Raw genomic sequence first — 15,669 nt, forward strand, 5'->3', positions numbered from 1 at the left:
GACCAAATTGCATACTCATAAATTCGGTGGTTCCGGCTACGAACGATGATGAATCAGTCAGTCAGGACAAGTTATTTTGTATAATATATAATATATAGATGACAGTTAATTTTGTACGATTAAATACCAATTTCTATTTACCTACACTTTTGGTCTCGACTATCTATATAGCTTTACTATCTGCAATGGTCGTATCGTATAAAATATCATAGAACGTGTAATATTATTACGGAAAGATATAATAATAATATTGTATCGGAGGCCGTCAACGAGCGGCGTAAAAATACGACGACGAAAACACGCGTATACCGTACCGTCAGCGTCACACGTGCGAGAGTATATTGTCCGTCGGCGGCGAGTGTCGTACGCCACGTACATATTATTTTATAATTATTATTATTATATGCAGTCGTCGTCGTCGGAGTCTAATTCGAGACTAGTCCCCGGCGGCGGCATACGGTGGTCCAGTGAGCTTAGAGACGCGTCTAAAAATAGGCCCACACTCGCGCGCGCCACGCCGGAGGCATACAGGCCGGGACGGCCGACACCTCCGTCGGGGGGTCCAAGTTGCGTCGACCGTAGACGCGCGAGCGCGCGCGCCGGGCCGGCGACAAAACGCACACGTAACCGTACGCCGGCAGCCGAGAGTCGTGTAGCGCGCGCGCCCAAGTAATAAACCGTGTCGCGTGTAACGGAGTAACGCGTGGTGCTTGGTGCGTGTTGCGTTGTACGTAGTGTGGTTGTGCGTGGTTCGCGGCGCGTGGTGTGTGGTTCGCGGCGCGTGGTGCGTGGTGCGTAGCGAGTGCAGTGCGTGTAACGTGTATTATATTGTGCGGTGTGCGACCGGTCACGTGCAGTATACGCGTGAACGATGAACCGCGCGTAGCCGCCACCGCAGCGGTCGCCGTCGTCGGACCGGACCGCCGCCGGTGGTGACCGCTACCGTGGTTGCGCAGCGACGCCGTCATGGAACGGAAACGGAGTGGCCGGCGGTATTACAACAAGCGGAAAAAGACGTGGACGCAACAGTGCAAGGACTACTTGCGACAGTTCATAGCTTTCCTGTTCAGCAACATCGGCATCATTTGCCTGGTGGTTGGCTACACGATCGCCGGCGCGTTCATGTTCATCTTCATTGAGGGTGCTCCGGGCAACGCCATAGCGGTCATCGATCGGGTGGGAGCGAACCGCAGTGGGACGGCGGACAGGATCTGGGACATGGTGTGTTGCAACGCGTACTGCGAAGACGAGTGGAAGCAAGAGGTGCAGGTGCATCTCCGGTCGTTCCAGAGCCACGTCATCGAGGCCGTCCGCAACTTCAGCTACGAGGGCCCCAACAAGCAGATGACCCGATGGTCGTTTTCCGGATCGTTCCTCTACTCGCTGTCCGTCATCACCACCATAGGTGAGTGACGGGTCGACCCAGCATGTCCTACTAACCCATTAGAATGGATACGCTGGTTAGGGGGGGGGGGGGGTTGTTGGGAGCCATGTGTTTAGTGGGAAATCTTTCAAAATATTCGACAATCTCTCCGGAAATTTAATCCGGACGATTGGGAGTGATTGAGCACTTACTAGTTTAACTGAGTCATGTAAAACAATATATAATTTACTTACAAAATTATTTGCGATTTACGGAAATAAAAGCAATCGTAATTCGTGAAAAGTAAAATACTAAAATATACCAAGTTTATATCCGGGTTGACCATCCAAACTTTCTTCAATGTTCGGATCTGTTGAACTGTTCATGAGATAAAAACTTGCACAAAGTCGTCTTGGAACTCGATGACCATGCAGACCCTATGTCCGCAAAGAATTGTATTTAGCTATCATTTCTGAAATTCTCTTTTCTATTGAACAGTTGTTTGACTTGTTTTGTATGCATTAATACTAATTTATCGCATACCTAATACATTTTATTTATAATATTATAATATCTTTGAGGTTGATTCAATTGAAAAAATAAAATAAAACACCGATAATAGATCTAACTGATTTCATGAATATGTTATGTTGAGCAAATTATACAGACTTTGAAATTTTTTCTTTCAAACTTTATGCGACCCTTTGGCGTTTGCGTAGACTCGTCTTAACTATGGTAACAGTTAAAGGGTCGGTGGCTTTGTGGTTTTGGGAAACTTATAAACCAGACAAACGTCGTGGTTCGACCAAGGTTCGTGAATTATTAATACAACGCAAGATGTCTTGACAGTTGACATCCTTTTGAATATGTCAAGTCGAATTTGACTGCTTATGTCAATCTCCTATGTTACTTATGTCCTCAAAGTGTCTATTTTATATCCGGTTCTTGGTCGTTTCACATATGAAACATTGCTAAAATCCCAATAATCTTTATTTTTACAATCATGCTATAAAATTTATTTTAATTTCTAATTTTACCAACCAACATTTTCCAAACCGATTAATTTTTGAATTATTATTGTAGCTCCGTATACATCTAAGTAAACCAAATTAGTTTTTAATCGTTTTAACTGCATGTATATAGATATATCAACTTTTCTGATTATTTATTTTTTTTTAACGACGTAGTATTTTTAGTCACAATATAATCTAATACCTATAGAAATAACAAACATTAATGTTACCATAAAGAGATTTTAACTACCTACAATGGTTTTTAACGACCCGATAAAATTGAGTATAAATAAAATAATAATATATTCACTATACAGGCAATAAGTAATTATATTCTTTAGTAGAATAATCGTCAAAAATATATATGTGTAATATTATTATTAATTCAACAGTCCTGGCATTAGACTGCCAATTGATTGTTGTAATAATTTATAACCACAATACCGAATTATTATCATAAATGGATATTAAATATTATTAAAATGAAATGCATTAAAATATAAAACTGACAAAAAAGCGGTCGTTTTAAAATTGGTTGGCGTTTTATGTAAAGTTCTGTTTACTAAGAAATTCTCAAGGTTCTACTGTTAAAACCCCGATTGTTTGAACGAGTTTTGATATTTTATTCCATACCTATTGTAACATACATAGAAATACAAAAATTTTCATGTGATGTGTGTTTGATTTACAATGAAACGCACCCCGAAACAATAATTATAGATATTTTTACCACGCCAAATAATAAGTGTTTTCATAAAATTCCAGTAATAGCGTAAACCTCACATCTCATTTATGTAGAATCTAAAATTTATTTATTTAGACGTTTGCTGGGCTTGAAAAACAATAAAATTCTTGTCAAGTTCAAAATATGTATACCTTAATCTACTATTTTCCTTCAGTAATAACGATCACGGATTTATGCCCTCAAATACAATTTTGCACTGCCACTCCACTGTAACGTATATTATTACAATTTGTTGTATTTAACGTTTGTACAGTTCAACGCAGTATCGTTTTCAAACAATATCTATTTTTTTAATATTGTGTTTTTACCAAAAAAATCTGTATACAGTTGATATGTTCATTGATTTTTAATATAGATATCTACCACTTGATTATTTATACTTATTTAATTAATTTTTATGCATAGTTATGTATTATTTATTATAGTTTAACGACTTGCAAGTAAGTAACTAAACAGTACACACACACCCACACACTGCACATACTTGCAGGTTTACTATAGTTAATGTGTTATATTGTTGAATGCGATCACTAATTAGTCGACAACTTTAACTACCGTATTTCTACGCCGTTCTAATAATAATAATCATTATTATTGTTTCCTATCGTTTGACTTCGAACAAAACTGAAAAATGCAGAATAATTTAATAATAATATAGCCAGGGGTGATTTGTTTCAATTTTGCCGTTGTGTGTTTATAAAATATGTAAATATTATTTTTTTTTCGATATCGTTGCTCGGACAAATCGCTCGTTTTTGTTTCTATACCTGCCGGCGGCACATATTTTGCGCGTGCACATACACTAGGTAAAAAATAAAAATCCACCAGAATATCAAACAATAACATATTATGTATTATGTATCGATAATGCTAATGATATTATTATGAAATATTATCAGTTTGCCGTAATATTGGTTTTTTATGTTCTAATACATCGGTTTGGTCAAAATGTACATGTCTATTATATAAGCTATGAAATTAACGGTATCTATTTTTTAATATTATATAAGGAAGAGGTCTACCTTTTACAAGAACAACAATATTAAATGACTGCAGTTAAAAAATAAAGCAGAGATTATTAATGACATTATGTCAATAACGTATCGATATCAAATATAGCCTTATAGGTAGTAACAGAACAAAATATTATACCTCTTAACTCTTCACATAATATCATTATTAAACTAGGTTTTTAGAAACCTACCTATATTAAAAACATACAGATAGGAGTATAAATGGTATATTGGCGTATTTTAATATAGAATCTAGGAAATTAGTACACATTTTTTAATCTATTTGATAACTTTTAGTTTTATAATAATAATACTAAATTACTAATAATACCATTATTAGTATTATTATTACTATGGTACGTGTCCCAATGCACGCGTCCGGGAGTCACAGCCATATAGCGAATAGCGATTCGAAACATTTAATAATATTATTAATTAAAATTCTATTTTTTATGGGCGTTCATCGAGGAGGACATGTCAAAAAGTGGCGACTGTGAGTTGCAACCAAAATTTGGCTCTCGGCTGTGACACGGCTTCTCTACAATTAATAGGTATAGATGATAATAGCGTAGACAGTATGTATTGATAACATAACGAGGATAAGTACGTTGGTACCTACGTAACACAATATTACCAAGTTATAAATATCAGTTGTGAGCCAAGGGTTTGAAACATCTCCCTTGGCCGTATTTATGATTCAGATTTATACAAAATAGCTGTCATATATTCTAGTTATATGAGTTCTAATTCGTTTATTATAAAACTATGAGTATCGAAGCGTGTGTAAAATCTGTACAACAGTTATACGACGTGTATTTAAATTGAACATTAAAACACCACCCTTAAAAGATCCTGGCTACGTGCCTGATAAATACTATTATATTATTATAGTTATATTTTATAGCACTTATAATCAATGGTAGCTAATATACGGCTGGTCGTCGTATTTACCTATTCTCGAGTACAATACGATCGTTGTACCAAATTTTCATGGCCTTCGCAACCAGGTCTGACGTAGGTGGTACCTGCAATGACAGTTGTTTAATGTTCTAGCTATATTATTGTATTTCATCGCGGTATATCCTTATTATACATTAATTATACATATTACCATTTACCGAAACTATCACTACGTTTAAAATTACGCACACGTGTGTCACGTTATAAATAGGTGACCCAAGACACTGCTCTAATTCGATACATACGAAATCAGACATCAAGTCGACTCGTTGATATTATAATGGCCGTGGCGTGGGGCGGTTCTACATTATAATATTACAGTAATATAATATGTTGCATATCGAGTTCTAATATACCTACTCTAATGGGAACTGAGTAGGACGCGAAATATTGGTCTTGCTTTATTACATATATTTCAATATTTGTAGGTCATCCACCCACGACCCATCCACACCATTGCTATATGATTAGTCGTCGTCGTTATCGATTATTCCTACAAAGACATATTATCCTCATATTCAGCGTATTATAGGAGCCGTTGATATTATTATTTTTAATAATTATTCTGTAGTTATGCTGAGAATTCGCGGTATTTGATATAAAACTATTTCCTTTTCATATACGTAGGTATATGTACAGTATAACCCATATAATATATTATAATGTCTCTCATGTATCTCCTCGAGATCCTCCATGTCAAATCAGTATATTTAAATTTGGGATTTTCAACAGTAGTATTTAATACATATTACATATCCAGTCTAATGGTATACCTTTTTTTACATTTTATAAGCAGTTTAAAAAGCCAATTTTTTTGTAAAATTGAATTTTTCAAATTTTCAAAATTTGTATTTTTTAAAAGAATTTGGAATAGCGTTTATTATTAAAAATTGTGTACAAAATATTAAATTAATCAATAAGAAAAATACTAACGAAAAACAATAAACAATGATTATAATATTATGTAGTAATAATATATAGTAGGTAGGTGCCTATAATATTTAATAATATAATATGACTAGGTAAAAATATACCAATGAGTAATGTGCATGCGGTCAGTTTAAATTTTCCTCATGCAGTGTTTTATTATTATTTTAAGCGCTTAAGCGCTCTGATCGAACGTTTGCGCCGAAATATCGGTAGCAACTTGGGAAGTGGCGCTACGCGAAAAATCTTTCTACCCGCCATGAAATTGATTGGGTTCAATTTTGTCAGGCCGCGGAGTTATTCATTTTTTATCCCCCGGACCGACTTGGCAGGCGAATCTTAAACACGCACGCACGAACATGGACTATATAATATACGGTCTACGGTACAGACACATTTTGTAAAATTCTCGAAGATAAAGATTTAATAAATTGGCCGTGCGGCAGTGATTTACAAAACATATATTAGCGTAAGTCGATTCGACGACGATAAAACATAATTGTATATTTAAACTCGTTATAGTACCTAATATTATATTATTATTTTAAAACAGTAATTTATCGACTTTATCATACAAGTTCAAAGCGTAAGTACCTTTAATAATAGGTAAATTATTATATTCTTTAAAGTAATTTTTTTTTAAGGTAAACATTGAGCCATTGAGGAAACATTTTTTTAAAATCTTGTCACATTATTACTTTAAGTTATTTAAATAAAATATTTCCTAAATCGTAAAACTTTTAGATAAAATGAGTGACAGATAAAAATTAGTAAAATACTCATCTGTAGGAGATTTAGAATACGGACATTTCGAATAAAACAATCAGGAGTGCAATAATTAGCGATTATATTTACAAATATATATATACGTTAGGTACCTAACCTATATTTTATATACTGTGTGGTTTTCTTTATTATAATAAACTTGTAAATGCCGAAATATATATCAAAATATATCTATATAACCTTAATGCAAGACATTTTTTTAAACAATAGAATATGTACTATATAATACTATTGTAATATGTCTATTGTATAGTGTATATTATTATAGTTAGGTATAATCAACGTATACCTACTATCTTAATTTCTGATAACGAGACTAATTTTATTAATGTCTGTGAAGGCTTTGTACTTAAACCATTTTGATCAATTTATCACTCGAAAGAATATTACTTAATTTTGTACTCTAATGTTTATAAGTAGTAGAGATAATAAATTGGTTGACATACAACACCAAAAATTAAAAATCTTTTCCACCGGCCAAGTGATAATAATAAATTACGTCTAAAAAATAAAATCGAAGACTAGAGCAATTCATATGAACATTAATGATTTTCATTATAACAGTAACAATAATTATAATATATGTTAATACCTACAACCTAAATGATATGCACCCGGGGTTGAATTTATGAGGAATGGGGATGGTTCGGGAACTGCACCCTACCTCCCAAAATTACTGTTTTTCTTTTTTTTTTTTTGAAAATTATGTGTTTTTTTTTATATGCACTTTTAATTTAATTTATTCTATCATTATTATATTATCATTTAATAATTTTATTATTTGTAAAAATGGACTAAACATTTTACCAATCCGTTATATTACTTATTATACCACTTATTCGGCATAAAAATAATTACTAGGTATATAATGTCACATCGTTACACAAATCAATGTTGTAGCCTTAAAAGGAATAATACGGGTATAATATATTCAACTATATAAACTCATTGGTAACGTGATTGGTTGTCATTACTTAAGGATAAAATAGTTATTTATTTTTTTATACTCAGGGTTTGAAAAAAATAAAGATAGGAAATTATTTTTTACCTAACTAATACTTGCTATATATTCCTAGGTAAATTATATTAAAGTGAATATTATTTTAGTAAAACTACTATTTAAATTTACTATAGGTTACATAGTACTAAAATACGTCATAATAATATGAGTAAAATATTTACAAATGTTGGTTCGTAAATCGTATTCATACATTTCAGAATTATTTATATATTCACAATAAATTAGTACTGAAATGAGTGGTAATAATAACCTAAAGTGGTGTGACAAGCAGTTTTTTTTAACGACCGAGCTGATGTACAAAATATGAAACACTATGCCAATAGCTACTGAAACAGCAGTCTCAAAGCCATATTCGATTTTGAAATTATTATTTTTACCGTTGGTACTTAGGTACCTACTTTTAAATTAAAACAATATTATATACGCCTCTGTCGTCGACTCGTGCATAGGTTTGTTCGAAAACAACGGTAACCGACCGTCGTACATAATAATGTATCATGTATACGTACGCAGCTCACACAGGGAATGGACCTCCGGAAAAACGTCGGTGCCAAATTATCCCAAACCATAATTAGCGTCAAGCGAACCGCCGCACGCATCTCGGTCATCCGTGAATGTATATTACATAGAGCGTGTTATAACGTTATAATATAGTCTACTTTAGAGCACTTTTAATAACTCTGCCGCCGTCGACATCCCACGTGCATAATTACACGTACCAATATCAAATAGTGTCAATAGCGTAGCGGATACCTAAATCATGTGTATGTACCTATATCTATATGTTATATAATATACGCATTACGCATCAGACGTGCGTGATCGATCTTGATCGGATAAACTGACAGTGGATTTATCACCGTCTCTTCCCGGGGGAGATGTGACGAAAACTACTGGGAATTTTTGAGGCAAAAACAAAAGGTGGAAAAACCTGAGTACGTACACAAACGCAGTACATATACCTACACCGCATGCATAATAATATATTATTATATTTACGATGATGCACAGTAACTGTATAATACGCGTGAATAAATATTGTAGGCAGTATTATAGGTATTGTGTATATATGTAGGCACGTATATGATATTATATATTATATTGTAGTTAATAGAGTTACACCTAGGTACCATAATATATCAGTTCAACCGTGTTACCGCAGCTGTATTAGCGCCAGCGTATACGATGCGGTTTTATGGATACGACGCTAATGGACTATACTTCATTTTATTTTATTTTTAAAAAAAAGCTTTTATTCCTCGTCAAAACTATGATTGAGTACGCCCCGAAATGTGGTGGTGAAATATATAGAGAAACTCATCGGTTATTATTTTGATACACAATCCGCAACGTGATACAATTGACGTGCCATATTTGAAAATCCAAAAAAGGGATCTCACATTCTCACGACCAAAACATAATGTTACACAAAATGATTTGAAACATTATGCCAATAGCTACTGAAGCAGCTGCAGTATCAAAGCTATATTTGATTTTGAAAATATTGTTTTTACCGTTGATACTTACCTATTTTTAAATTAAATCAAGTTATTTTGTGTTATTTATTTAAATTTCAAGCTGATTACCTTTGTATAATTTGCTACTTTTTTAAATTTGATCCCTATCTGCATGTTATTTTGTTAGCGGGATCCGTATATTATAGTATAAGTTAATTAATTTACATTATTTAACAATTTCATCGACATTTATCACAATACCTTGGATATTTATTTTTAATCACAAAATATTGTATATCTAATTAAATCACGAAAATGTTACATTTTCTGTGGGACAACGAAACGCGGAAAGAAACGAAAAGTCATCATAATATCTATGGGTCTGTAGTTGTAGGTGACTACAATCATCATAATACGACGTCATTTGTTCGAAATATTATCTACTGAATAGAATTTGAGTAATCATTTGTATACCTAATCAGAAATCATGCCTTGTTCACATTGTTGAAATCAGTGAAAAAGATAGTTTAATAATTTAATTTAAATCTAAAATGATTCCATGAAATATAAAATTCGCGGACAGCAGTCAGTGGTTCTCGTCGTCTCCCAGACCTTATATATTATTATAATCATGATACGCACAAACATGAACGCTGTATTGTGGCGTATATATATTATTCGCATACTTATGTATTATACTTATATTCTACTTTAAGTATAGTATTTTTCTATCCTTAAATATAAATGTACGAGGAAAAGAATAAAAATATGTCATTTGACGTTTCGTTTGCCCGTTAAGAAAAAAATAATCTCCGTCAACGACAACAAAATAGGGTTTTTGTTTTTTAACAACGTTTGCGATATTTTCGAACGCGCTTTGAAATCAATGAAAAAACTCTGCTGCATTTCCAAAATAATTGGTCTGCTCTCCCCAGACGACGGGTTGCCTGTTAAAATCGAATCACGAAGCAATCGATACCACTGCGAATAAGAATAACACTACCAAAATACATACAAGATAAGGATAACAACAATTTTAATATACTTGGAAAATCGAATATCCAACCAATTATACCTACCAAGTTAATTTATTATAATCTATTATTATTATTAACTAAAATCATTAAAAATTTTGATTTTTATAGTTTGATATTCTCAGAAATATAACATCTTAAAATATTAAACTGAAAATGTATGTTCTTATTTCAAAAAAGTAAATACTTTAAAACAAATTACAATCAATTTTTTTAAAAACAATGTTTTTAAAAATTGTAGGTATATCATATTATATAACTCAATAAAAGCATTTTTAAACGTTTGTACTGTACGAGATAATTATTGTTTATTGTTAAAATAGTCACCCTGTATAGGCACTCTACAAAGGATCGTTATATTTTTTCTTTAAGTTTTTTTTCCACATCGCCGGCGCCATTTCGGTGATATGATTTCCATTTTTACTACAACCACAATGTAGTATACTCGGACCGGAAATATTTTCAACGCATCTTTCATGAGGATATTTTTTCACTATCCCTGGTGTATTTATAATATGGATGTATGTATGTAAGGTCGTATAGTTGTAACAATTTTTATTGGTAAGGGAGGGGATGGGATTAAAATAAAATTATATATTTTCATAATAGGTAGCTAAAAAAATCAACTAATATTTACCTTGATCATAAAAACAGTATTTATATTATGATATTAATACAACAAGATAAGATTTTTTCATGTAAGTACTAAATACTTTACATAGTACATAGTATGATACAATTATACAAAATGTTAAATAAAATATTTGTATAATACAAAGTCTAGCAGTTTATATTTTCTTTTACGAAACAATAGTAAGTAATACATTTGTTTATACATATCTGGCTACACAAACGTATTTACCAGTAACCAGTAACCGATATTGCCGTATACAATAAAAGTACTACTCAACTTCTGCCGTGGTCGAGTAGCCTTGTGATACGACACTCCCAGAATAGTAAATTCATGTCATCAACTAACTAATATCACAGGTTGCCATGAAGTTAAAATATTCCAACTTGATTGACGAGTGGTTATTGCTAGTGATGATCAAAATTTGTCTTAGTCTTGCGATCTCCTGCAAGACCAAGACCAAGATGGTACTGGTCTAGCATGACGAAGGCCAAGAATAGGCTTGCAAGAACAAGATCAAACCATTACCGAAGCTACAAGATCAAGACCAAAACAAGACCATCACTGCAAGACTCTTGCGGTTTTGTAAATTTTTTATTCCCCGAAAACACATTAGTGTATCTAGATTTCATTAACTAATAAATTATAATGAAAATAATAAAAAATTCTTTAGTGCCTATTGTTATTAATTACTGAAAAATGATTTTACTTTCACAAAATCGACATGATGGTCTATTGTCAATAAGAAACTTAAACATTTATTACTTGATACATTGATTAAATTAACTGGACACTGATGAATAAAAGAAGAATAAAAGTTTAATTATAAATAATAAATATTATCATTATAATAAATATAATTATTAAGTAATTTAGAATTTGGAACAAACCAGTAACCACACAGTTTTTTTTTAATATTATTATTTGTTAAAGTGAACATTAAAAAAAGAACAAGTTAACTTTTATAAACATTATATATTGGTCAATAATTACTAAAAAGTAATAACTTATTGATATTTATCATAAATGTTATAGGAACTTACAAAGTTAATTATGCTGGTAAATTGATTCATCAAATACAAATACAAGTAATATAATATAAGCATAATTTAAAATACAAAGTTTTCAACGAGTATAATAAAAATTAAATTGTTTGACTTGTTTTATGTTAATGTTTGAATTAACTTAAATTATACTATATAATATGCTGGACTTAATTTTCATCTTAGAGATCATCTGATCATACTAAAAACCTACACACAGCTATAATAGGTATTTAGTTTTTACTTTTTTAAAAATATATTTTGTGAAAATAGCAAGAGTCTTACAAGAGTCTTGCGCAAGATCAAGACCAAAACCAAGACCAAGACTGAGTCTGCAAGACCAAGACCAAAACCAATATTAAGGTGTATACCCAAGACCAAGACCAAGAATTTGAAAGTCTTGGTCTTGGTATTGTTTTGATCATCACTAGTTATTGCGTTTATCAATATTCTATGTTCGTATACCAGACGTGTCGTGTCCAAAAGTTGAGTTGTCCTAAGTGTATAAATATACGAGTATACAAAGAACATATTTTCAAATACTTGGGGTTAGTGAATTACTTAACTAGAGGTCTTATGGAGAAACAATCTTCTGTTTCTAAAATTAAATCCTTTTTTGATCCTGCAATTTATTTAGTGGATCATTTTTCTGAACATTTTGAGGTGATAATATCTAAACAAGTAGTTTTTGTGTCATTTAATTTTGTGTAGTAAGAATGGGTGTGGATGATATGGTAGATATGGCTGTTTGACAATTTTAATACGTAATTATTAATAAGAAAAAATATAAGATAGATGTAATATTAGATTTATGATTTGTACCAATTCTTATATTTTTTCATGAACATTTTTAAAGACTATTATCCTTAGTATATGCACATTTTAAACTAGGTACATCACCTATTTCAAAAAAAATGTATCCACTAAATAATTTAGAGTAAATACAAGTGGTTTTCATTTGAAAAAAAAAAGGTTTGTATCATCACAGGACCCTGTGGACTAACACGAAATCTCAATAATTTGAAAAAATATTCTATAGTGAGTTTAGCCTGTATTTAAAAATCTCAAAAATCAGAATTATTAAAATTCATTCTTTAAGAGGAAATGATGGGGAGAGCATGCTTCGTGAATCATTATATTTACAAAACGTACACATAATTTGCATTTGGATGATTATAATATTACACAGTAGTGTAGTCTATTACAAAGTATATAGGTAGTAATCATATTATTACTTATTAGCTGCATGCGGTAAACTACTATAATCAACTTAGTTTAATAAATTAAATTTATTAGCTATAAAAGTTTTAGAGTTTTGAACCCCCAGTCACCTCTACCAAAAATGTGGGCTATACCGGTATATTTATATTGAAGGTTAGTTTAGTTTCTATATTATTCTATAATGGTATTTAGGTCATATTATAGTGGACACGTATTGAATAATAACAACATATTGTTTTTCTACGATGGACCTGTATACATTATCTATACTTATTATAGAGACAAGGAAAATGTTCTTCAGTAGAGTTGTATTTTTTTTAGTATATTATTCGTCATCTGGTTTTGAATTATTTAGATTTGGTATTATTTACATTCCAACGATTTGAATTTTTTAAGTTTCATGTTTGGGCTCGAACATAAACGATTTTTCTCTGTTATAAAATACGAGTACCTACGCATGTGTGTTAGATAAAAATGAGTATTATTACCTCATATATATAGTTAAGCATTCGTAATAACTTCTATGAAAACGGAAAGGAAATAATAGGAGAACTCTGGTCAATAGTCAATTCTATATAGTTCCACATCCATTGAGCAATCGATTATGTGACCAAGCTCTTGAAATGCAATTGTCAAATACGAACTACACAGTAAATGTAAGCCAATAACCTATATTGTTGACCTATATAAGTAATATTATTACAGAAAAGAAAGAATTAAGCTGCACATTGCACTGTTATAGATTACCACTATCTAAAAATTGACATTGAACTAATGAGATAAATAGTAATAACTTTTTTTCATTTTTTGAACTGAACAGATATGTCTGAATATATACACTAGTATTAATTTATGTGAATTCTTATTTATCATCAATTTTTATCGTCTTAATAATGTAAATATGTAATTCTGTCTAATGTACCTCTATTGTATAGAAACGATCATATATTATCAAAAATAAACTATGGATTATGAGAGCTTGCACTTATAGCATAATATACTAGTTATAAAATTTATGCAAATATATCAAATACTTGTGTATTTTTTTCAGTAACCGTGTATGTTCTTCCCCATTTTTACTATTTTTAAAATTGTTGAAATATTATACATTTTAATTTCTAATAAACTATTTGTTTGAATTTTGAATTATATACCTATGTATCGATAATATTTACAAAAATATTTCTGGGACATGATTGAAAAAGAAAGATTGTACTGTTACAGGACACTCCTTAAGGCGGTTCCAGTCGGAATTTTCTGTCTTTGTCTAACACACACGCAACATAGGATTATAAATGTGTTCTATTAAAAACAGACCAATTAATCTAGTGAAGCGATTAGAATTCTGAAAACAAATTTGAATTTAGCATAAAGTCTACAATAGAATCAACGGGCCACTTTTTGGAATTTATTTTTAGTTTATTTTTTTAATTATTAAATACATTTTCAAAAATGTTGAATTTTTTAATTAATCATTAAAAAAAAAAACTAAAAATAAATTTAAAAAAGTAGCCCGTTGATTCTATTGTAGACTTTATGCTGAATTCAAATTTGATTTCAGAATTCTTATCGCTTCAATAGATTAATTGGTCTGTTGTCAATAGAACTCGTCTATAATCCTATGTTGCGCGTTTATATAATATGTTATACAATATCTGATTTATATCAATTTAAAAATCGCGGTTTTTGAGTATATGTGTCTACTTAAGACTTAAACATTCCAAAAATTATAACTTAAATAATTACATTATTAATGAAAAAAATAGGGTGAACATGCATGCAGAATCACCCTGCTGCAGTATACGGGTACTATTATTGGATAAACTAAAAACAATTAACTCGCACTAACTTATTAAGATTTTCGGTTCTTATTAGTATGTTTTAGATTCTGAGTGGAACGATGAATTATGTATTGATTTTACAATGATGTGTGTTTTTTTTTAATTTTTTAATTTTTAATTTTTTTTGTGTCTGTGTACACGATAAGTAGTCGAAATAATGCTACGATTTTCAACTTCAGTATCTTGTTCGATCAGAAAGTGAATATCGTTGGTGCATTGGGGAGGTCAAAATTTAAATTTCGCAGTAGTTTTCAAAAGCGCCGGGAAAAATAAAAGAAAAATTAAGGAAAAACGGGAATTTTTACGCAAAATCGATTTTTCACAAAATTGAATTTGGTTTTTGGTGTAACTTTAAAAATAAATGACCGTAGATACATGAAATTTTGACTGAATGTTTATCTTAGCATCTTCTATACACCATAACATTTTCAAAATATTATTTTGAGCTCTTTACGGACATTTTCATTTTCCATTTTGTTTTAGTTTTATTTCTAAAAATATCAATAAAATGTTTTTTGTTGGATAAAAAGCTTGAAAATTTAATAAAAGGCTTCTAGTACATTGTTTCAAAGGCAGATGAGAATATTAAAAATCGGTTAGTCACAGTTTTTTTT

At 31.2% G+C, this 15,669-nt stretch overlaps 1 protein-coding gene across 1 annotated transcript in view; it reads left to right on the top strand.

The window, feature by feature from the left end:
- Positions 1 to 565: 565 nt before the first annotated feature.
- LOC103310707 (TWiK family of potassium channels protein 7-like) overlaps positions 566 to 15,669 on the top strand; it is a 158,625-nt gene continuing 143,521 nt past the window's right edge. The window contains exon 1 of the mRNA XM_029487611.1: positions 566 to 1,405. Within this exon, the coding sequence (XP_029343471.1) occupies positions 967 to 1,405 (439 nt within the window). The 5' untranslated portion in view covers positions 566 to 966. The remainder of the gene's footprint in view (positions 1,406 to 15,669) is intronic.

This window comes from Acyrthosiphon pisum, chromosome A1 (genome assembly GCF_005508785.2).
Source record: "Acyrthosiphon pisum isolate AL4f chromosome A1, pea_aphid_22Mar2018_4r6ur, whole genome shotgun sequence".
Classification (NCBI taxonomy): domain Eukaryota; kingdom Metazoa; phylum Arthropoda; class Insecta; order Hemiptera; family Aphididae; genus Acyrthosiphon; species Acyrthosiphon pisum.